This window comes from Culicoides brevitarsis, chromosome 3, assembly GCF_036172545.1.
Source record: "Culicoides brevitarsis isolate CSIRO-B50_1 chromosome 3, AGI_CSIRO_Cbre_v1, whole genome shotgun sequence".
Classification (NCBI taxonomy): domain Eukaryota; kingdom Metazoa; phylum Arthropoda; class Insecta; order Diptera; family Ceratopogonidae; genus Culicoides; species Culicoides brevitarsis.
The window spans coordinates 28,914,510-28,939,222 of NC_087087.1; the positions used below are offsets into that span (position 1 = coordinate 28,914,510).

The 24,713-nt window shown below is 29.5% G+C and overlaps 3 protein-coding genes across 6 annotated transcripts in view; 1 reads left to right on the forward strand and 2 right to left on the reverse strand.

The window, feature by feature from the left end:
- LOC134835779 (plexin-A4) overlaps nt 1-16,359 on the reverse strand; it is a 107,928-nt gene extending 91,569 nt beyond the window's left edge. For all 3 annotated transcript variants that reach the window (XM_063850737.1, XM_063850739.1, XM_063850738.1), the window contains exon 1: nt 15,575-16,359. The gene's annotated coding sequence lies outside the window, so the exon portion shown is untranslated. The remainder of the gene's footprint in view (nt 1-15,574) is intronic.
- A 1,161-nt stretch (nt 16,360-17,520) lies between these two features.
- LOC134834202 (F-box and leucine-rich repeat protein 13-like) lies at nt 17,521-19,617 on the forward strand. The gene is made up of 2 exons (XM_063848785.1): nt 17,521-17,655; nt 17,789-19,617. The coding sequence occupies exons 1-2, from the start codon at nt 17,602-17,604 to the stop codon at nt 19,550-19,552; spliced, it is 1,818 nt and encodes a 605-aa protein (XP_063704855.1). The 5' UTR covers nt 17,521-17,601; the 3' UTR covers nt 19,553-19,617.
- A 71-nt stretch (nt 19,618-19,688) lies between these two features.
- On the reverse strand, nt 19,689-24,006 carry LOC134834203 (orphan steroid hormone receptor 2). Of its 2 annotated transcripts, none has more exons than XM_063848787.1 (5): nt 23,745-24,006; nt 23,178-23,483; nt 22,885-23,091; nt 20,937-21,928; nt 19,689-19,830 (listed from the first exon to the last, which is right to left on the reverse strand). In XM_063848787.1, the coding sequence occupies exons 2-5, from the start codon at nt 23,431-23,433 to the stop codon at nt 19,816-19,818; spliced, it is 1,470 nt and encodes a 489-aa protein (XP_063704857.1). In that variant the 5' UTR covers nt 23,434-23,483; nt 23,745-24,006; the 3' UTR covers nt 19,689-19,815. The 2 variants fall into 2 exon arrangements, with proteins under 2 accessions (XP_063704857.1, XP_063704856.1); XM_063848786.1 differs by having other exon boundaries at nt 23,172-23,483.
- Nucleotides 24,007-24,713: the final 707 nt, after the last annotated feature.

The following is a 24,713-nucleotide window of genomic DNA, read 5'->3' on the forward strand; positions in this document are numbered from 1 at the left end:
GCCTCCTCAGTAAAATATATAGAGTTAACCGTCGGTATTTCCGGTGACACACCGAAGGATGTACCCCGAAAATAAATTCTAGTGTATATTTCATTTTGATCCTAAATGTTCTCGTTTCATTCATTCTTCAAGTCACACACATACAGAAAAAAATATGAAGATTTGAAAGTTTTCATGAAAAATTTTTTTTTTGAGTAAAGTGTATTCGAAAGTTTTTTTTGTTTTCAATTTTTAAATAGAAAATCTTTACTAAAATATTATTTTTTTTTATTTATTTGGTTAAAAATCATAGGACCCGTAAACCTTGTTCTACCATAGAAGTCAATTTTTCAATAGAATTAAATTTTGTGCCCCTTTTGGGTATGCAATGAATATTACATTCTATTTTCTTGATTTTGACCCATTTCTAAGGTATTTTTTTCGATTTTTTCAGCGCATAAACCTTCTGATAGTTGATACTGATATTTTATAAAAAGAACTGGAATTATTTCTCAAGAAAAAATTTGAGGTATTGCGTTACAAAGTTTTTCTTGATTTCAATTGGTTGATTTCAATTTTTTTCTTAAATTAAATTATTTTTTTTTGTTTTTTGAAATTTAATTTTATGTAATTATTTTTTTATTCATATTTATCAGTTCAATTATTTTCTAAAATCTCTTCTTTTAAATTAATTTTAGATAGATTGCAATATTTTAAAAAGTTTTTTTAGTCTTAAAATAATTTAAAATAAAATAATTTAAAAAAAATAGTTTTTTTTTTGCAAATTTTTCTGAGTGAATATCTAATATCTAAAGTGTAGAAAAATGCTCAAAGTTGAATTCATTTTTAATTTTTAAAAAAATTAATTAATTAAAAATCATTTTTAATTTTTTTTATAATTTAAAAAAAAAATAATTAATTTTAAAATTATTTTTTTTCATTAAAGTCAGTTAAAGATTGAATATTTTAAAACTTTTTAAAAGATTGATTCAAAAATTCAATCATTTTTTGAAAGAGAAATTATGATTTTAAAAATAATATTCTTTACTTGATCTCTTTAAGTTTTCAAGGTCGTTTGAAAGTCAAAAATTTAAACTTTTTATGAAAAGATTTTAATTTGAGAAACTTTTGAGCCTTCTTCAGGAAAATCTAATTTTCATTACTTAACGTCTTGTGTCTCTCCCAAAGACTCAAAAATTATCAAATTCGTCAACTTTTTACCTCCTTCAACTTTTGAAGATGAGTTTGAATTTTTTAGAAGTTTTAACTTTATTTTTCTTATCTTCCTTCTAAAAGACATTCAACATCTCAAAATCGAAAATTTTCTTCGCAATTCTTTAGAACGTCTAAAATGATAAAATAAACGCACGTACCATGACTTGACTTGCCATCTAAGAGAATAGACAGAGACAGAGTTATGATAAACGAAGCTTTTTGTTCGTCTGACTTGAAAAATTTTCTTGCAATGCAATGTTTTTGCACGCCCACATTATTACTTTACATTTTGCTTGCAAATAATGTCGACTGAAAATGCTCTTTTTTTTCATGAACGCACGGAGGTCACAGTTGGACAAGTATTCGTTCCTGTCAATTAGACCAATCCTCCGCTATCACACATGACAACCACGACAACGACGACGACGACGAAAAAATGATTCATTCAAGCATCTGGCAGCAGAATCAGCAGCAGAAGCAACTAAACAAACGACAACGACTAGCACTATAAATCTACTTGAACAAACAAATTTTTAACAATTTGTCATTGCAGGCGTGCATCTACGAAGCGAGGAACATTGTAATAGTTTTATTTCTGACTCAAACGGAATACAATAATGTCACTTTTCTTTTGTTTATTTATTCGTCGGAGAGAAATGTGTGTGAGTGTGTGCTAAAGTGCACTTACATTAAATATGGAAAAAGAAGAGATTCTATCGCTTTTGTTTTGTCGCTTCTCCTCGGTGATGGCAGCACGTATGCCTACTGCAATTAATGACTCAAATGTGTTTGTAGTAAATGTTTAATCATTTAATTTGATTGCAGATAGGAAATATGAGTAAGAAGGCAAACAAAGCATTTATTATGATAATCAGTCGGAACGAAGATAGAGTTACAGTGATGAGCGATAAGAATTATTTGAAATATTTAATGGAGATTTAGGAGCTTTAAAAAAGTCATTCATTATTTTTTTTTGTATTTTTGAAAGAAATTTAAAATACAATAAATAATTTAAATTAATTATTAGGTAAAGCTTAAATTTAATCAAAATAAATTTATTTTTTTATTTATTATTTTTTTAAATTATCAAAGTAAATTTATTTTTTTATTTATTATTTTTTTTTAATTTTTTTTATTTTATTTATTATTTTAAAAGTTTTTTAATAATTTATTATGAAAATTAATTAAATAATAAATTAAAATATGTACACGTACAGTAATTAAATTAAATGTTTATCAAAATATTAATAAAATTTACTTTAAAATATTTTTGTACTAATTAAATACAAAAAATTATTTAAATTTTATTTTATTTTATAAAAAAAATCAAACTACAAATTATAATAAAAAAAATTGTGAATAAATTTTTTATATCAGATTTGGTCAAACAAATAATTTTTATAATATTTTTTTTCATATATTTTTATGAAAATTATAATTTTCTTGTGATTTTTATATTGAATAAATTGGTATAATAAAAGATATTTAAAAAATAAAAAAAATATTTAATTATAAAAAATTAAGTTCAACTTTCTACAATTAATCAAAAATCGATGGAAACGAGTTAAAATTATTTTTTTTATTGTTTATTATTGTAAATAAAAAATGTATCAAAATATTATGAAATTTATTTATTAATATTTTTAATGAAATTATTTTATTAAACAATTTTATGATGAATCTAGAAAACTAAAATTAAATTATTGACATGAAAAAAAATTTCTTTATATAATTAATTTTAAAAAAATTAAAAAAAAAATAAATCATTTGTTTCTTATTATTTTTTTTAAAATATGTATTTAAATATAATAAAAAAATATTTTAATTTTATTTAAAGAATTATGAATTGAAATTAAATTAGTTTTAATTTAATTTTAAAAAAATGTTTTAATGTTTAAAACATTTTTTTTTATTTAGAAAAAAAAAATTAATAATTAATTCATTTAATTAATTGTTTAAAATTATAAATCGATTATAAATTTTATTTAAAAAAAATTAATTTAATTTAAATTATTTTAAAATTAATTTTTTTATTAAAAAAAAAACAAATTTATTTTAAAGCAAAATAATATTTAACAAATTTTAATTTTATTTTTACAGAACAAAAAATAAACAAAAATTTAAAACATTTTTTTTTAAACGATTTTTTTTTTCATAAAAATTCTTGAATTCATTCACGACTGATAACACAAAAAAAATCCATCAAATATTCCTTCAACCCCCATTCAAATAAACCATCGAGTCAACGCCCGATAAATTAACTCGTGTTTATGCATGTCTAAGTAAGCTCGTTTGTTAGTTATTGACGACACACATTTTCTACGGGGACCCATTAACACACAAGCACGTGTTCCATCAAAAAGGAAAACAAAAGTAAAATTTACTGTTTTTTCCGTGTTCGATTCTCTCGCGCGCGACAGACAATATGCATTAATAATAAAATCGTAAAAAGCACTGCACGTTAACGGATTTAATGAAATAATAATAACTCCTTTCACGATATCAATTCACGACAAACTAATAGCGGGCGCGGGTAATAAAAGTGCCCCCAAAAATGCACAAATAAAATTCAAATGATGCTTTTTCCGTGCACCACTACATCGCCGCATGAGGCACTCACACAAACAACAATAATTGAGTCGATAAACGAGCGAGAGACTGGCTTAGAGTGTGTGTCGCGCGGAGGTACATTAAAAACTATAGAAATGAAATGTTTGGAAAAAAAAGATAAATTTTTATATATATTATTATTGTTTGTACCCGAATAGAGGTAAAAACGGTAATATTGCATGACTATCAGCCATATTCAACAGTTGTGTCGTCGTCTCGGTCTCGTTGTGTTGGTGGTGTGCACAAAAATTGAGTCTTTATGAATTTTTAAAACAATAATTGATGACTAGTACAAATATAATAAAAACGATGTCGTTGCGGTGTTCAAAGGGAAAATGCAAGTAACTTTTTTTTTAGAATAAAGTAAACAATTTTATGTCAATTTTAGTGCTCTTGATAACTTTTTTTTTGTTTTGCTGCTCAGAAGTCGTTTAGAAAAAGAGGGAATTTATTTTTAATGTTTGTAAATATTTTATGAACTTTCTTCAGTCGAGGACTTGTCGTGCCATGTTGGGGTTAATATTTTTCCATTAGTAGAAAAAAGTTGGATTTTATTGACTTTTTTTGTTTTGTCACGACAGACAGGTGGTTTTTGAATAAGACGTCTTTGTCTGAATTATTTTTTTAATTGAAATTGATGTTAAGAAGAATAAAAATTGTTTGAATTAGCGAAAAGTGATTTTCAAATTTTTAACGGTCATTTTTTTTTGAATTGACATTTACAAATTTCATAACGAAAAATGTCAGGAAAACATTTGATTAAGAAGAAAATTTAAATCTAAGAAATTTTCTAATCGTAAAAGATTTAACATTGAATTTTTTTCCGAAAAATTAATAAAAAAAAGTTTTGACAGATGAAATTTTAACGTTTAAATGACAGAAAAATATATTTTTTTAAATATTTAAATATTATCAAAGTTTTGAGAAGTAAAATTTGTCTCAGAAATGTTTGAATTAGCAAAAAACGATTCGCAAATTTTCAACGGTCATTTTTTGAATTGACATTTACAAATTTTGTAAAGAAAAATGTCAAGAAAAGATTGAATTATGAAGAAATTTTGAGTTTAAGAATTTTTTTAATTGTAAAAAGTTAAACATTTTATTTTTATATTTACCGAGAAGTTTATGACACCAAAGTTTTGACAACTTTGACATTTAAATGACAAACAAATAAATTTCTGTTAAAAATTCAAACTGACTTTTGAGAAATAATTATTCAACTTGAATTAAAAATAAAATAAGTTTGAATAAAATTCTATGAATCAATTAAATAAAATTAGAATTGACCTTTTAAAATTTGTAGAAAATTTAATTTATTTTTTTTTTAATTTTTAATTAAAAAAAATAAATAAAAAAAAAAAATTTTTAAAATTAAAAATGTAAATTTAAAAAAAAAATAAATAAAAATATCAAATCCTTATCAAATTAATTTCAAGTCATTCAAATTTTGTCTTCTTAAATTTTTAATAAAGTAACTTCTGCTTATTTTTCGACAGTTTTCATTAAAAATACATTCATCGAGAGAATTTTCTCACGAAAGTGTCTACCTTCACTTTTTGCGAGTGTTTTTTATTTTACATAAGCGCGCATCATGATTCATTAAATCCATCCAAACTAAAATAAAATAATAATCATCGTTAGATTAAAATTGACAAGATTCGCAGACAAACGCTCATGATTTCAATTTAGAGAAGAAGAAAAAAAAACGATAAAATTACTTTACAAAAATGAGAGTAAAGCCGTAACTTTCACATTTTTTGTACCTCCGCACACATTTATAAAATAATAATAATAAAAGTAATCACGAAGTTCAGTCAATGGGTTTCAACAATAGACGTTGCTGCACACTTTTCTCGAAAGTTTACGTGCACGACTGACTCGCGACGACGACGATGTAATGATATCACACATTGGCCATTTGTTTAAACAAATCGGCAGTATTAATATGCGGCTCAGCACTGTCCTTGACAAATGTCGGCCCATCGCATCGCATCGCCATCAGAATCGGAGGAGAGTGAGTGAATGATAAAAGAAGACCTTGAAATTTCTTATGAACACTTTTTAACTGAAAAGTATAAAAATAAATAAATAACGATAATAATTACCACATATGCCGGCTAAATGTATCCGAATACGGCGTGGAATGGATGGACAGACACATAATAAATCAAGTACGGGAAAAAAAGTTATAACTTGTCTTCTTTTCGTTTTATTATTTTTTTTTTTTTAGTTTTGCTTTCAATCGACTCACTCACACACATTTTTTGCCTCCATTCATGTTAATGCGTTCGTGAAAACATTCGAACAACAAAAAGTGATGGCATCATACGAGAATTGATTCTCTATACCTCTCTCTCTCGGAACCACTCGATACACTATTAAAATAAAATGCTTTTTGCCTTTCGTCATAATACGTAATTAAACAATTTTTGCTGTGTGTTCGTTGGCAGAAACCGGGCGCGTTTATGTGTGAGAAGTTATATCTAATTGATCGTTTTTTTTTTTGCAGTTAGACGGCTACGAATACCTGAGAAAGGTAAGTTTTAGGTGAGTAGTAATTGAAAAAGTGTTTTTTGGATCAGTTTTTTCTACGTCTTCTTCGTTTCTTTTGTTTTCGGAGCCACACACAAAATTTTTAAATGTGTGATTTTGTGAGAGAATTGTTCATTTTTTTGTTTGACAAATTTATTTTCGAAAATGAAATAAAAAATTTTCGAAATTATGTTCGAAAATTTTTTTTCGAATACGAATTTTCGAAAAAAAATTCGAAATTGCTTTAAAAATTTTAATTTTTTTTTATTAAGAATAAGTTTTACTATTTTCGAAAAATTAAAAAATGAACTTCGAAAAATGTTCGAAAAAATATACAATTTTTCGAAAATAATAATTAAGACAGAATTTCAAAAAATTAAATAAAAATAATTTGAAATTTGACGAATATTCGTAAATGTTAAAAATAATATTTTTATTAAAAATAAAATATATTTTTTTACGAATTCATCGAAATTTCTTTTATTATATTAAAACAAAATTACATTTATTTTTCGAAAATTTAACATTTGAAAGAAATTTTCATTTAAAATTTTGAAAGTTAGATATTTTTTTTTAAATTTTCCGAAAAATAGTCGAAAATTATCACTGAATAGAAAATTTGTAATATTTTTTCGAAAAATTACCAATTTTTTTATAATTTCGAAAATATTAAAAATTATTCGAAAACTTAAAAAATTTTTCGAAAATTCATAAAATTTTTCGAAAATCTAATATTTATTTATCTGATTTTCGAAATTTTAAATGAAAATTTCTTTTGATCCTTGATTTTTCGAAAATTAAATGTAAATTTTCAATAAATTCGAAAAAAGAATAATTTCGAAAAATTAAAAAAAAACAAATCATTGAAAATTGAGTAAAATTCTTTAAAAATTCAGAAAAAATTAAATAATTTAAAAAAAAAATCTGAAAATATTCAAACTTTTGTCCAATTTTCTCGCCAAACAACTCAAAGTTCATTAAATGTTTCATCGGTTATTAAATTTTTTTTATTACTTTTTCGTTGATTGGCTTCCCCTGTCGATCAATACGTTCCCTGTAATTTTTGATGCTAAATTCAATCGTTTCATTTGCACAAAAACCGTTTACCTTTTAAATTATCCCTTTGACTGTGAGTGATGTCCTTTAATCATTGCAACATCCAATTTGCTAATTTCATCTTTTATTTGATAAAAGCGACCCAGTTTTTTTCTATCACCTGCGTCGCTTTCAAATATTTGCAATCATCTCACATCATGACTTCTGGCTTTGTGACTTTTGTGCGTAAACAAGCACGAACTCGTGGTTTAGTTAAAACTGCACCGAGGAACTGAACCGAAAAGCAAAATGTCAACCACAAAAACCGTTTGCAAACACACACGAGCCAGCAAGTAAAGCAAACGATGTGTGGTTGTTTTGTTGCAAAGTTGCATCATCCTTTGAAATAATTTTATCTATTTTTTTTGTTTGTTCAAAGGAGGGATTAAATTTAATTTATTTTTTGTCACATTTTTTTGTGGGACAGAATGAAATTTTTTGACATGAAACCCAATTTTAACGAAATAATGACAACGACGATACATCAAGGCATCAAAAATGGGCAAAATATTTATTTTTATTTTATTCCAATTCCATCATTTCTTGCGCGCGCGACTTCCATTCTGAATGACATTCGATTTTGAACGACTCGTCATGTAATAAAAACGAGTCTTTTGCACAAAAATGTGGCTTTTTGCATACATTAAATTAAAAAAAGCATCAAAGGAAAAAAAACAAATATTTCATTTCAGGTTTTTTTTTTGTCTGATGCGCTTCTCCGCCTCTTCCTCGTCCAAAACAAAAAAAAAACGAAGTGACGGATAAGAAAAATGAGGAAAAATGTCTGTATATTAATCTCGAAGCTGTCCTTTTTTATGCGACACTGGATTACCGACAAACGTCGAAAAATGTCCTAATTTAGGTAAAAGGGTTCGATCGCTCAGATGACAAATGCCAAGTCTCTCCGTTAAATTGCCTTTGAATAATTCCGCCGAGTATTTGGATACGAAAAAAAAATATCGGCCTTGATGGCACTAATGTCACCCAATAATTTTTCGTCAAACTTTATGACACAAATACAGAAACTTTTATTCCCAGTGTTGCTATTAAAGTTGAGCCATGACAAATTACTGGCCACACTTTTTTTTCTGTACTGACATCACCTCGAATACGATATAGATACTCATGAAAGTATATTGGGAATTAGGTAGAGAATGACCGTAACTGTGCCTTAGGCGCGTCTAATTTTAGCAGCACGTCAATCAAGGTACGCTTCTTGGGCTATTTTTTAACGAAATTTGTAATTAAAAGTTGGTTTTCGGAGATAATCTAAGCATTTCTTTGAAAAAATGGGAAAAAAAATAAAAATGACGTCTGCGTTGTTTTATGATAAATTGTGAAACAAATTTATTTGAAAAATTGTTGATGATTTCATTTTATGGTAAATTCTGATAATTTTTTATATTTTTTGTTATCTTAATAAAATTTTTTTCAAATTTAAAAATTAATAAAATTATTTAAATAAAAAATTATTTTAAAATTTCCAAAAATTTCTTAAAAAAAAAACAAAAATTATAATTAAAAAAAAATTGAAAGGGATTTTCCTTTAATTTTTTTTTGTTTTTTAAAGAAATTTTTAAATAATTTCTTACTTAAATATTTTTTTTAAATTTTTAAATTTGAAAATTTTTATTTATATTTTTAATTGAAAAATTTTTTTATTCAATTTTATTTAAACTTCAATATATTTTTTTTTATTTTATTTTATTCAAAAAAAAAAAAAAAAATTGGGTTTATCTTCCTTTTTAAATTTAATTTTTTTTTAAGTATTGTTTTATTTTTATTTTGGGTAACTTATAATTATAGCGGAGAAGTTAGTATTTAAAATTATTTTTTATTGAATTTTTAAGAATAAGAATAAAATTATATTTTTTTTTTGATCTGAACTTAGTAATTTAATTAATTATTTTTTTTTAAATTAAATTAAATAAAATTTAAAAAAAATAAAAAATAATTTTTTTATTTTATTTTTTAAATGTTAAAATTAATTTAATTTAATTTAAAATATGAATTAAATTTTTAAAAAATTTAAGTAATAAAAATAATTTTATTCTTTTTAATTTAATATTTTTTTTTAAATAATAAATTCCCGCTATTGCCGAAAAATCCCTCCGAAAAAAAATTGCATGCCAGGAGGCGTTCGACATCAAACCTGTCCGAAAGCGACAAAAATTAATCAGTTGCCTGAACTTTACAGTTCCACTCCAATACACACCTTCTCCGCGCTACGTGCGTAGTATATGCAACTTGAGAGCATTTACTTTGAAAAGAGAGGAAAAAAAGTATAATTTATAAACCACACACACTTACCCTGAATTATTATTACAAAATTATGATTGAAATGCTTTTATAAAAAGACTTAGTCAACTATAAAAATTTAATAATTTTACGTTCTTGTGTTTGTGTGGCATGCAAACGAGTCAAGTCACTCAAACAAGAAAAAAACAACTAACTTCAAGTCTTTTTTATTACCCAGCAAATAATGTAAAGTTAGTAAATTTTTGTATGTAATGATAAATTAATATCACTCTTTTAAAAAAACTTTTTAACTTTTTTTTCGTGTGTCGTCGAAATATTTTTTAAAAAAAATAAAAGTTTGAAACAAATAAAAAATTCTCTTTCCTGCATTAATAACTTTTGCTTGATTGATTTTCTGTCACAGAAACAAAATGGAATTTTGTGCCCATTTTTGTGTGACGTTCCTATGTAAAAATATTTCAATAGAGGAAAAAAAAAAATTTTTTTTTGTCTCAAATATTCAAAACATATATAAAACTGAAAATAATACAGGCGAAAAAAAAAGTTTGTAGGACTTTGGTTTTGTTTAAAAGTTGTTCGAATACTGGGGCTTTTCATAAAGTGTACCTTGTGCGGTGATGTTGTAACTGAACGTGCAAAAGTTTGTCACATTTTGTACAAATTATTTTTAAATAGAAAACTTTTTCACTCGAGCTTTGTTCGTCCATGAGGCAATTTTAATTGTTCGTTACGAGATAAATTGCCGACAAAAAATATGAAAATAAATCATTTTTTGTGTAATTTTTACAACTCAAATATTCCGGTTGCTGGACCGGAAGTTGTTTAACCAGGCATGCACATTTTTTTTTGTTGTTATCTAAAATTGGTAATCTGACAATCGAGTGACAGTATCATCTCATTAAAATTTTAAAATTTAAAAAAAATTAACAATTGGAATTGAAATATTAACAAAAAAATATTTTTGCATTAAGCAACCACGTTTTTTCAGTGATGATATTATTATCGCAGTTCTGCAACGCTCTGTTTTAAGATTAGGATCACGCTTCGAATATTTATCAAATAATTTAATGGATGGAAAAAGGTAACATTCGACGGGCGGTCATGTTTGCTACGTTCATTTTTGATACACAGGCACGACGATTTTCGTTTAAACTGTGAAAAGTTCATGATTCGCAATGCAAAAAAAAATTGGCGAAAATAAATTAAAGATTTTTAATATTATGAACCATTTAAATCAACAAAAGTTGAAAAAAATAGTTCATAATATTTATTAAAAATCTTTGATTTATTTAGCTTGAACATTTATTTTGGATTGCGAATTTTTCACTGTTTAAACGAAAATACGTAAGGTCATATATTCTTTTAAATAAAATCGATTATAAAAGTTTAAAATCGATTTTTGGAATTTGAGCTACACTTCCATACTCGAGATTTAAAAACTTTTTACTAAAATTCTTTAGTAGATCTGATTTTAAAGTTTAGATACCGTATGGAAAAAAAAAACCGTTAAAATTCAAATGAAACTGTAGATAAATTAAGAGAAGGCTAATTCAATTTCAAATTTCATTTTTAAATATTTTTTTAAAGTTTTAGATTTTTATGTTTTTGAATCGATTTTAAATTTCAAATATTTTAGAAGTATATGACCGTAAGTGGCAGATTTACCCTTAGGCTGAAGCCTTAGACCCCGAGCTTTCTGTAGAACAAAATTCTTTAAAATAGGCCCTTAAATTGTTGAAAAAAGCCCAATAGCCTTCGGCCCAGTTTCCAATTAATCCGCGTAAGATCCTTCAGTTGCGAAACACAAACTTTTCACAATGCAAAATTTTTTCACGTTCTCAGTAAGGTACATGATATGTGGGATGTTTGCCTCTCACGAGTCTCGAGCGTCGTCATCGTTATATGGCATGAAAATATGGCATTTATTGCCTTCATACACAATTTTAAGATATTTTTTTGACGTTTTTCACTGTCTTCTGTCTATTCCGGTAGATGTGCGGCGTAACGTGTATCGAAAGGACGTCAAGAAACAAGGAATTCTCTTCTATTATAAACTTTTTAAATAATTCATCCTACTCTTATCAAATATTTAATGGGATTCAGTTTTGACATGAGTATAAATATTCCTCGTCTTGCACGTTTCTACATGGAGACCTACGTTATAAATATGGCAAGTTTGTGTTCGCTACTGTCTATAACTGTCGCAAAGACCAACAGTAACATTTGCCTACGAGGCATAAGCAAGTACAGTAGCTGTTTTTGCCTCGGTACGACAACTTCTCATTGGAAATTACATGAATTTTGTCATCTATGTGTTCTTGAGATAGATCGATGGAGACTGTTCTAGTTTCGCTTTGTCACTCTTTGCTTGCCATTTTTTTCCATTAAAATGAAGTTTAATAGAGTATTACCCTTTTTTACATTGTTGCCTTATGGTTCAAACTTTATTTTTTTTGTATATGGCTTCTATTTCCCTTCTTCAGTGCGTTGATAGGTCAGTATGTTCCAGTATCAGGTGAAACCTACCAAGAATTTCTTCTATTATGCAAACGCATAAGAAAAAAAGGGTCATGCCAAAGTTCATCCATACAATACGCAATGAGGTTTCACTTAAACTATTGCCTCGGGGGCATACTTCACATCATCGTAAGAAGACTCTCTGGAGAAAGCTTAAACAAAGACACGGAAATTATGTCCTTTTGAATTATTCAGTAGCAACACCTTTAATGCAAATGTCAGTCGTCAGGCTTTAATTGAAGTACAAAGTATTTTGCTGAGTGGGCGTTTGATAAGGGTTCGTCCCAATTTTCGACCAAAATACTTTTCAATCCATTAACTGATGGCACACTTTTACAACGCGAATCAATATGTTCATGAGCGTGAAAAAAAATAACACAAGGACGCGTCATGAAAGCCCTTAAAATTGATGATTATTGCGATATACTACTCTCAATGGCTCGTGTAAATGTGAAAGTTCTAAAGAGTGAAAGAGACAGAGGACAATTGAGTGATGGTCCAATTTAAATAAATAATATCATAAAATGACATTACATTACAATTTACGCAAATTCCTGTCCCAGTTAACTGTCACACGCAAAAAAAGGTCCATTTAGTGGATGGTAAACAGTGGCGTGTTTGATATCTATGATGCCCCTTTTTTGAATCAGAAAATGCAAAATAGTTCAATTTTAGCAACAGTTCGAAATCTATAGTTCCATTAACCTCACCCGATTTCATCATTTCATCGAAAAAAGTATGACATGAGATTTTTTGATGGTTTTCTGTTAGTTAGACCTAAAGTAAACGAAAAAACATAAATTTAAAATTCTGGAATGAGCTTTTGCGATTTTAGACTTTTTCAATGGGTTTGAGGGTTTCAAAGTACCTCTTTGACATACCCAACCGAAGCTAAAAGTGCCTAAAAACACTGAAGCTCATTCCAAAATTTTAAATTTAAGTTTTTTCGATTACTTTTGGCCTAAATAACACAAAACCATCAAAAAAATCTCATGCCATATTTTTTTTCGATGAAATGATGATATCGGGTGTTGTAATCCATTTGAACTTAAAATGCCCCCATATTTTCGTTTGGTCGCTACTGATGGTTGAAAAATGTCAACACAATGAACTCCCGATGAAATGTAAGGAATTTCTTCCATCAAAGGCATGTGCTCTTTATTAACATGCCATACTTTCAACGTTTTTTTCAGTAATGCAGATTTTTACAGCGCCGTCGATAACGAAAGCCAATCAATACCGTTGTTGGTTAGCAATATCATCGCAAATTTTCATCCGTTTTTACACCACAGACACGCCAGACTAGAATTCAAAAAGCAATTTACGGTCAATGCAGTTTCACGTAAACCGTAAATGAGGTTTTTGCCGGTGTTGATGTCTATCCGCTTTTGACACTTCCGCCAAAAAAGGCGCTTAAAATACAAAAATCACGAAATATTTTCATGTCCTGTTCGTACAATCAACGACCTGCATATTAATGACCCAGCGCGAGACAATAATAATCATCAAATCAATGAATGAGGTTTGTTGGCTTTGCTTTGCGTGTATATCCTATAGAAAGATAACAATTGAGTAAATGTAGTTCCCCGCGCGCGCCCTTCCTTGTCAGTCATTCAGGCAGAGGCATGTCATATGCAGTGTGCACGTTCTCCCGCCCGCCACAATTATTATATCGAAAAATATATTTTTAATAAAATAATAATTTGATGGTGTTGTCAACTGCCAGCAACTCCCTTTTTTTTCTTCTGATTTTTCACTCAGAATTGTGACATGCCACATTTTCAATTTGTTGTTACAGCAGAAAATGTGGACAAAGGCTGTCAATGTCCCTTTTTTTGGGAAAGAAAAGTGGGAAAGCAATTTACCGAGTTCAATTGTTATTCGAAAGTAAAGTCAAATTTATTTAGATTTTTGGGGTTTTTGTGCATGTTCGAACATGTGGCTAACATTCGTGTCGTTTATTAACAAAGACTAGAATTCAATCGATTTGAAGTAATTTTATGAATGTAAATGTGTTCTGGCATCTATATAAAGACTACAAAAAAGGTTTGCTTCAAAAGATTTTGAACAGCAGTTTCATTGTTGTTCTTTGATTGGTAAGTACCAACAAAACACGCCAGAAGGCAAATCATGCAGTAGTAATAATGTTAGTTGTATGTACATGTAAATACATCGCCGCAAGGCACAAAAGTCGTCTCTCTCTCGTATTGAGGAATTGTTTGTTTTTAAAATGCTCCAACAAAGAGGTATGGGCTTTGAAATGGCTCGCATCGTGGTCTGTCTTGTACTTGGAGGAATCTTATTGTACTTCATACTGTGGAATCGTAAGCTTTGTCAGTAAATTTTGAGGTTAGGTCATAGCTTTTAACCTGTCATCACAAAAAGGTAACTTCAGGTTCATTCTTTCTTTTTCAGAAAGGTCCCAGAAAGTTTCTAAAAGATCTCAGTAAATTTTAAGCATGATTGGAGTCAGAAAAGTTCTTCATGATTTGAAGAACTAAGTTACTTGCTTGTTATTTGTTATCTTGGTCCATCCTAACAGAATGATATTAGATTTTTTTCACTCGCGACTTTATCTTAGCAAATACTGGCGTTTGACGTACTCCTTGATTTGGTCTTTGGCAATACGCAAGTCACTTGACAACTTAAGTAAGGTTAGGTTTGAGGATGCATCACCGCGGTCCGAAGACCTATCGGGAAATTCTAAATAGTCAGAAAAATCTTCATGATTTGAGTTTCGAACCATTTCCTTTTATAAAAAAAGAGTTAACGGTTCGAAAAAATTCTTTTAACACAATTAGCACTCTTAATCTACATTACAAAGGCACGCATGTAGATTAAAGGGTGCTTTGCTCACTCCAGGAGTATTCACCAAAACAACCATCACCCTGCCTGAATACATTTATTGTTCGGTTCATTGCATTTGCACAATGCAATTCATCATCACACAACCGATTATTTACATGTTTAATCTCTGGCAACATGCAAGCAGGCCGTACACTTTTGCTGCACTTGATGATAAATTCTGATGTATGTTTTCGTCTTTTGTTAATAAATTATTTATAAAGGTTCTGCACTTGATACCTTAGAAAATTATCCTTGAGATTGTACACAATGTATGTAATGTAGTCGGAACAAAAAGGAGATTATTGGGCGTACTACGACGATGCTATTTCCAGCAAATTCAAAAGCAGGATCAAACTGCTACACAAAAGAGGAATTTGCAGTTCCTCGTTAATTACTTTCGATTTATTCGGACATTCACTCAGACTGATAGCAGCAGTAAGTAACAGTTATTGTGCATTTTTTAAGGCGTTTCACCTGAATATTTTATACACATCCGATCAGTTTTTTTCTTTCTTCTTACCTTGTTGTTTTATTATTTTTATATAGGTTCTTGTGCTTGCCTTCTTGTGAGCTAGCTAGCTGCGATGAATGAATTACTTCGTATCTCTCTCCCGTAAAGTCGCGGTATGTGTATAGATTTGTATGTATTTGTGTGAGTGTGGAGGAGCAACAGCAGCAGCGCAACACCAAATGCACAATTTTAATCCAATTTAAACACTAATCTGTCTCTAATTGTTGCACAAAATCACCTTTATCTCGTTCCTTTGGTCGTTACTCGGTACGTTTTGCACTTTTTTCAATCATTTCTCGTGGAATTTGGCGAAAATTTTACTAATACTTTTCTCTTTTTTTGCATTAACAATATGTAAGCACGTACATTTTATACACTTTTACCCGACAGACATCTTGTAGATTTTTCCATTTACATTTCCATAGACGCTGGAGCGGATTTTTTTTTATTTTTTTACAACACGCCGTACGGCAGAACGTACGTTATTTTATTAAATGCTATTTGTGTACACGGGTGTGTATTAGCTGGTATTTTACACAAAAATTTCATACATATATTTTTTGTGTTGTATATTTTTTTTTACATTTTACTCTTGTAAGAGACACTATTTTAGCACATTATCACTTTGAGGAATTCACTAATCACTACTTTAATTAATTCCTCGTATGGAATGGCGATCGTTTTGCCGAAAGCTCTGTAATTTTATGTGATTTTTGTTGTTTTATTTTATTTTGAATACAAAATTCTTTTCTTTTTTTTTTTAGCACGAGTTTTAATACGACTACAACACTCGTCCGAGACCCGACTAAATCTGACGGGAAAATTTTATTTGTGGCGAATTATTGCATGCTAATGCGGGATGTTTGAATTGGCGAGAGGCGATTTTGCACATTTTTGTATGCCTCATGCGAGATTGAAATGTCATGTTGGCGAGTAGGAATTTGGAATGTGACGCGGAACTATTCACTTGTTGGAGTAAGTTTATAAATAAAATAATTTTTTTATTTTCATCGCTATTTGAATTTTTTTTTAGATGAGAAAAGAAGGCAACAAAAATTCAATGGAGTTAATATTCTTACACAAAATATGAATAAAGTCAAAAAATTAGCTAACAGGTGAGGATAAGTTCGAATATTGAAGAAGACTAAGTAAATTAAAATCTTCGACAAATTTTTAGCGGAAAATATTAAATATTCAACGAACTTTATGAAAAAATATAAAACTCAATGACAATGGATAACTTAAAAAAAACTGATTCGAAAAATATATTTACTGTCGAAAATGATTCAGCAGAGGGTGAGGGGCAACTAACTAACCTTCGCGATCTGAAAGATCTTGCGAATCGACGATCCAGATGGCGACAATTCGCGGACCGCCTTTGCTCAACATGAGGACAGTTTCGAATCTTTGGACAAGAGACAAGACGTAAAGTAAAGTAAGTAAAGTAAAAGGACTCACGATAATGAACTTGATCATCTCCTTTCTTCAAGAGCGACACAATTACAACAAAAGAAGAAAATCAGGACTCCAAATCCTGCTATTTCGAACAAATCATTCTCGGCATAGTACCTTTCATGAAGGGATAAATTTCTTTATTGGGCTTCCTGTGAACATCAAACTTACCGAAAATCGTTCATATTTCAAAGCTAAACTGAAGAAAATCTTGACAAACAACTACTGATCTGTGGATTGTCTTTCTATCCTTTTAATTAGGAGAGCTTTAAGTATTAGTTTAAGTCAAACGACGAAACTTTGGATGGATGATGACAACCCTTTATGACAACAAGAATAATTTTTCTTTATGATCTTATTTTACAAAGAGATCAATTTAAGCAAAGTGTTTGTAAGAAAAAGATCCATTCGTAATAATTTCGATTAGCTTAACCAAATAACCCATTCAAGTTCAAATATCGAGTTCCAACACGATTGTTTCTCGAACGAAACTACTTTTATATACACAACAAAAGCATCAGGTGATTTTCAACAACAAACAACTTCATTAGCAATTTTTGCATCGTAGACAAAAACTAAAAATCATGGAAGAAACGGAAACTGACTTTCCGATCAATATTACGTCATTACCAAATGAGGTACGTGTTCAACATCTCTCGGATTTCTCTAATTTGTCCCTTACAAGACCTTGTCAACGAGTTATTTTTATTCTTTTGTCTGCACAATGACATTACGTGTAACCTTGATTACGTTTTGCTTTTCTCGTTGCAGCTTCTCATTATGGTAATGTCCTATTTGAGTCCGACAGATCGTCGAAATGCTGCTTGTGTCTGCAAAAAATTCTCCGAAATTGCCTTTTTTGTGTCAAACATCAGTTTAAGCTTTAACTATTCCCGCTTGTCTGACGACTGTCCTCCAATGTCGCTTTTTCTCAAGTCCCGCAACGACTATAGTCGCATAATTCTGGGCGGTGATATCGAATTCGGACCCAGTTGTGAGAAGTTTTGGTACAAATATGGCAAGCACATTACCGAAATCACCTTTGACTATTGCCCTTTTTTGTCAGTTGAGATTTTGACGGGAATTTTGAGGGAAATGAAAAAGTTGCGGAAGCTGCATATTTTTTGTCGCAAAGAATTTTTCCTCAGTGGAAGCAAGTTGATCGACGAACGAAATCGTGATGTGATGTCAAATGCCTTGAAAACCGTTACGGAGCTCAGTTTGAACGGAACTAATATCACAAACTTGCAACTGAGCAATTTGTTGGAATTAATTCCGGAATTGGAAACTTTGAGTTTGTCTTTTTGTAGCACGCCGAATGAGAGTTTAAAGGAAACCGAGACTGATCATTATTTACGATGCGAGGATATTTTAGCGATAATTAAGAAGCATTGTCCGAAACTGAAGGATATTTATCTGGATGACTTTGGTTACAGGATTCTCGATGAAAAGTTACTCGTACAAGGCATGATGGATTTGCATCTGCGCAAATTGTGTTTCCCTCTGGAACAATCTTCGCAGGATTTGGTGACTTTTTTGGAGCATCAACAGGACATCCAGGTGTTCGGTATGAGCTATGGCATTCACACAAGTTGCGAAAATTTGTCACTAATCACGCAGCATCTGCCATCGATCAAAGAACTGAACATTCGCAATGCCAAAGGACACTTGCGTGGACTCAAACTCATGTCAGGTCTCGATAAACTCGAAGTTTTCCGCTTGGCGAACCACACTAACAGCTTCGAGTTTGAAGAGGGCTATCACATCTGTAACGAAGTACAGCCCAAACCGAAACTCAAAACCTTCGAATTGAATTCCTCGACCAAAATTTGTGATGATTGTTGCGACAAAATGACACAACGTTTCCCCAACTTGACCGTACTTAAGTTAACTCACAGCCAAATTGGCGATGCTGCGGTTCAACTAATCTTCCGACACCTCACACGTTTACGAAAACTCGTACTTACCGGATGTCGCGAAATTACGGATGTCGGCATCATTGGATGGCGTCTCCCCAACATCGACAATCAAAATGCCAATAAAATCGCAATGCACGAATATTCTATCGCGAATCTCAAGGGACTGCAGAGCTTGGATATCAGTGGCTGCGAAGAAATTACCAACGTTTCGCTTTTAACCAGTTTTCGCCTACTTGAGCTCCGGAAGTTCAAAGCGAGTAATTTGAAGAAAATCTCCGGTTTGGGTATCGAAGCTTTGGTTCAAGGATGTCCTCAGATCGAAGTCATCGATTTAGGAGGCTGTGAAAGTCTGAATGACGCGTGTATTGGTTTAATCTCAAAACGATTGCAGCGACTGAAATTCTTGGATATCCATGGATGCAAGACATTGACTTACGCCGCATGGCAACATCTCGCGACAAATTGCAAATCTTTGCAGATTTTGAATGCGTGGAATTGTAACATGACAATTTTCTTGTCGGACATGCTTTTTTCGAAGATTGACAGTTTGAAGTTGATTTTGTACGAGCAAAAGTGCCGTCGATTCGAGTACGATCGACGAAAGAGATCCTTATGATTAGACGACGACAACGACGAATTTAACGAAGAGCCGCAACTGTAAACAGGAACTTTAATGCTTTATAAATATTTATTATAAATTTATTGAACTAAATATAGATATTATTTATTGTAATCAATGATGAAATAACGGCTATATTCGTTAGGAAAAGGCCCCTGTATGATACTACGATCTATTGCTGTTTGTCTATTATACTGCTATTTTTTTATTTTGTCTACTACATAATACTCTCAGAATTGTTTACAATTACCGGAAACTCATCAATCGCTGCCAGACTGAAAATGAAAGTAAAAAAAATAAATTTAAAAAATTTAGTTAAAGCAAAATTTTTCAAAAAGGTTTTAAAATTGTCCAAAATATGAAAAAAAAATTAAAAAAAAAATTTTAAAATTAAAAAAGTGACATTTTTCCATATAAATTGAACGCACGGTGATCCAAAAATGAAAAAAAAATGTAAAAAAAACATTAAAAATTTAGTAAAATATTTAAAAAGCAATTAGGACAAGTAAAACTAAAAAAAATATTTTTAAAATTTTTAGACCTCAATTAGGTAGAAAAACTTTCAAATATGCTTTGGAAGTTCTCCTAATATTTTAAAAAATCAAATATTAAAATTTTATTAAAATTCGATTATAATATTTTTTTTTTGAAAGACCACAATTTGCGTTAAAAAATTTAAGAGTAATTTTCAAAATCTCCTTGATTTTTAAAGAAAAAAAAAATTTTTTTTCCTTGACCGTTTTTCGAAAAAAAAATTAAAACGGTCATGAAATTTTTCAAGTCAAGATCTAACAAACTTTTGATGGATTTCAAAGCTAAAATTGAATAAATATTCATTCTATAGATGATTTCCCTCAAAATCTCCTTAATTTTTAAATAAATAAAAAAAAATTTTTTTGGGCACAGCGTTACTGACACACACACACACAGACGACAAGTTCATTTTTTCTTCGAAATGCGGTAAAAAAATATTCCTAAGAAATTTAAAATCTTTTGAAAGAAATTTAATATTTGAAATTTTCATAAATTTTTTTAAGTCGATTTTCATTTCAAAAATTTTTTTAAAATCTTTTTTAAGATTTTTTTTTTTAATTTTATAAAAATTTTTTTTTTGAGTGAGATGATTTCAAAATTGAAATTTTTTTTAACCTAAAAAATATCAGAAAAATTTTCGATGATTTATAAAAAAGTATTTTTTTTTAATTTTTGGATCACCGTGCATATGAAAAAAATTTTAAGATATATTTTTTAAGTTTCAATTAATACTGAATTTTTCACATTTTTAATGAAAAAAAATGTAAAAAAAATTCTATACTAAAAATTTTTAGAATTTTGACTCCAAAACGTTCTTAAACTAAGTTTTTGTATTGAAAGAACTTACATCATTTCCATTTGAACCTCCAAGACTCACAATATACGGAATAATGCTGTTAATCTTGATCTGCTGCAACAAATTATTAAAGAGCAACTCTTCGACAATTTCCTGGTCCAACGTGCGCAATGCCATAACTTTGAGTATAATTTTGGAAAATCGATTAAACGGCGTCTCGCCATGCTGATTCTCCATTTCATGAGTCTCCAAATATTGCCGCAAATTTTCAATCGTGCGATCGTACAACTGCGCTGCTTCCGACGTTTTTTCCGTGTCTGCCGACAAAACGCACACGAGTTTCATGAAGCCAAGCTCGTATTCGTCACAATTCATTTTGCTGACATCCATGATGAAATCCTTGATGGCGACAACATGTTGACACGTTCGTTGCAACTTTGCCCCGGACTTTTTCTCCTGCACAATTAACGATTTGAGTTGGTTCAAGAGTGCCATCAGAATCGAATTAATGGACAACAATTGACGACATTGCACCAATCCGATGAGAATCAGTTCGGGCCAGCAATTTTTCAGCATCTGCACGAGTGTGTCTTCATTCAGAATTTGCAGGGCACGAATTTTTTTCACCCAATTGATTGAGAGGAACAACAGACGACTTCCCGTTTCGCAGACGTAATGCGCATTCATGAGGGGCGGAAAGAGACTCGGTGGTTGCAACTCAAATTTTACATTTTGTTCCGTCAGCATTTGTGGCAAAAAGTCGTTTTCTTTGCGATCGAAGGACTCGTTTTTGATGTGAAGCGCGTTTTCTTCGTCGAAGCTGTTAATGTCGCTCTGAAGTTTGCCGATGAGTTCGACGCATTGTGCCATGAGCTCTTTCTCCATCGCCAGTTCGATCAAGTCGTTCGAGGGCGGCGTGAGAGATGTCAATGCTGAGACAAAAGGCGCCAACATTGGGGCACTGTCAATAGTTGGAGCAATTTTTTCGTCAATTTGCTTGATTGGAGAGTCGTAATTGTTGTCGCCGTAACTTGCCTCCGAAACTGTGAATTAAAAAATTCAAAAAAATTAATTTAAAAATTTAATTCAAAATTAATAAAAAAAATAAAATTTAATTATGTAACTAAAAAATTAATTTTAAAATCAAAGAATCATATGAAAGAAAATAATTAAAAAAATCGTAAAAATTTCTCCTTTTTAAATTTTTTTATACCTGTAATAAATATCTTAAGTTTTTTTTTTCTTTTTTTGTCGAATAAAAATGTTCAAATTAAAAATATGTTAATAAAAAAAAATTAAAATAATTTTTTTAAAGAAAAAATAGTTCAAAAAAAGCTAATTGCGTCAATTTTTTTAAGGACATTATTTTTTTTATAATTTTTTGGAAATAAAATGTTAAAGTTATAACTAAAATAATTCGAAAATCACAAATTTAATTGTCTGCTATTTATTTTATTTTTTTTTTTTATTTTGCACCTCTTGAAATTTTTGAATAAAAATTTTAAAAAAAATGTATTTTGATAAATTTTTACTCAATTCTTTTTCAATTTTGAGTTTAAATTAAAAAAATTAACCAAAAATTAAATTTAAATTTAAAAAAAAAATAATAAAATTTAAATTTTGAAAATTTTTTAATAAAATTTATATTTTAAAAATTTTTCAAAAAAATCATTTTGATAAATTTTTAGTCAATTTCCCTCAATTTTAAGTATAAATTTAAAAATGAAACAAAAATCAAATTAAAAATAATAAAAAATTTTTATAAGAAAATTTTATATTTTTAAATTAAAAATAAATTTACGGACCAAATTAAAATTAATTTTATTTAAAAAAATTATTAAATTAAATTTTTTTAAAATAATTTTTAAATTAAATTTAAATATTTTTTTGATTTTCTAGATTTTTTCATTCGATTATTAAATTTTTAAATGAAAAAAGAATAAAAAAATTTATTAAAAATAATTTAGAAAAAATAAATTAAAAGGCTTAAATAACTCACGAGCTCTTTGTTGTGCCTCAATCGAATTTTGTAACTCGGCAAAATTAAATCCCGCAAAGAGTCCCATGTACGGACTACTGTTCGTTTGATTGTTCAAAGCACTCGTATCCTTTCGTCTCGCATATTTCGACGGTCCTGTGTTATTATTTGACATGCCTCCATTATTTTCCTTCTTATCGATGATGGGTTTCCGTTCATGTTGCACCGCTAAAAATCGAAAAAAACCAAAAATTAACAAATTTAGCATATTCGCACCTCCCTCGAGATGTCCCGAAGAATATATTTACAATCACTTCGCATTCCGCATGCCAGGCACTTTTGCAAGCGACAATACTGGCAACGGTTCCGATGGTGTTTCGTCACTTCGCAATTCATCTGACCGCGACATTGGTATCCCAGCTGCTTCCGAATGGATCGTTTGAAGAAACCTTTGCATCCTTCGCACGAAACTGCGCCATAATGTCGTCCAGAGGCACGATCGCCACACACGAGACACAATTCAATGTTGTTTGTTTGCAAAATTTGCCCATTTAGGGATTTCTCGTCCATTGTTACGTCTTGACGGGATCACGTATCGAAGGAAAGTGAGCGGTTTTTGTCTGCAAAATGCAAAAAAAATGTTAGTTTCAAACTGTTTTGCAATGGAGAACGGAATAAGTAGGCCGCGAAAGGTGCATCCAGCATATGAATGAACGTTTTACACACAAAGAACGAAATATTTAATAGAACACAACAAATAACAAACTAATGTTAGGTTCATTGAACTTTTCGTATCGACGATCGACAACTGTAATATCGTGATAGGTAAGCGTTGTGATAAACTGGAGGCAGAGCATTCACCTTTTGCATGGATTTCTCACCTTTTTCGCAGAAAAAAGCTAAATTTTCATGAAATTCCTTCAAATTGAATTCTTTTAAGGCACTTGTTGCTTCAAGTTTTTGTTTGCGAGTATCCTTCAAGGACTTTCACTAAAAATTGCACCCGAAATGTGCAATTTTTCTCTTGTTTTTTACGTTTTCCGTCAAGTGCTGCAACTCATTGTTGCAATTATCGCCTAATTTTTGACTAAATTGCACGAAAAAGCTTTAATTTTTGAAAAATCTCGGAAGACGACACGAAATCACGATTACAACAACAACATTTTATTACTCCTCAGCAAATTTTGTATTAAAATTTGAGTTGGTTGAGAGTGATACTGTTATATGAGGTAACAGGGTTCGAAATTTTTTTCTTAAGTAAATATCGTTTTTTAAAATGTTTTTCTTTTTCTTTATGAAATTGATTAATTTTTACTGAAAAAAGATTTAAAAATTATTTTACTTAAAAGTTTCTTTTATAAATAGCAAAAAAAAATAAATATTTAGGGTTTTCACATTATAGTTTAATTTTGAAAGTTGTGGAAATTTAATGAAAAGTTTGTATGGAATTTGAATTCAATAAATGTCAAAAGTTTCAAAAGCCAAATTTATGTTAAAACGATTGAAACTGAAAAATGAAAATAGTGTAATAAAAATTATGATTTCTATAGAATTTTTTTAAGGGTGTTCCAAGACCGTTTTCTGTTTCGCGTTTCCTCCCCCATAACTTTTATCAAAAATCACCATGAGGGATATGGAAATTTTATATAAATTTTGAAATACTTTTTCATACTAAATGACTTAAGAAATCAAGTTTTTCTAGCTTTGTTAACAATATTTTAGCAGTTTTTCAACAAGTTTGACATTTTGCACTATTTAAGAGGTTATTAATGAACATTTCGATTAAGAAATTAAGAATTAATTTTTTACAAAAAATAAAGATCAAAAACTGTGTCAAAGCCATTTTTGTC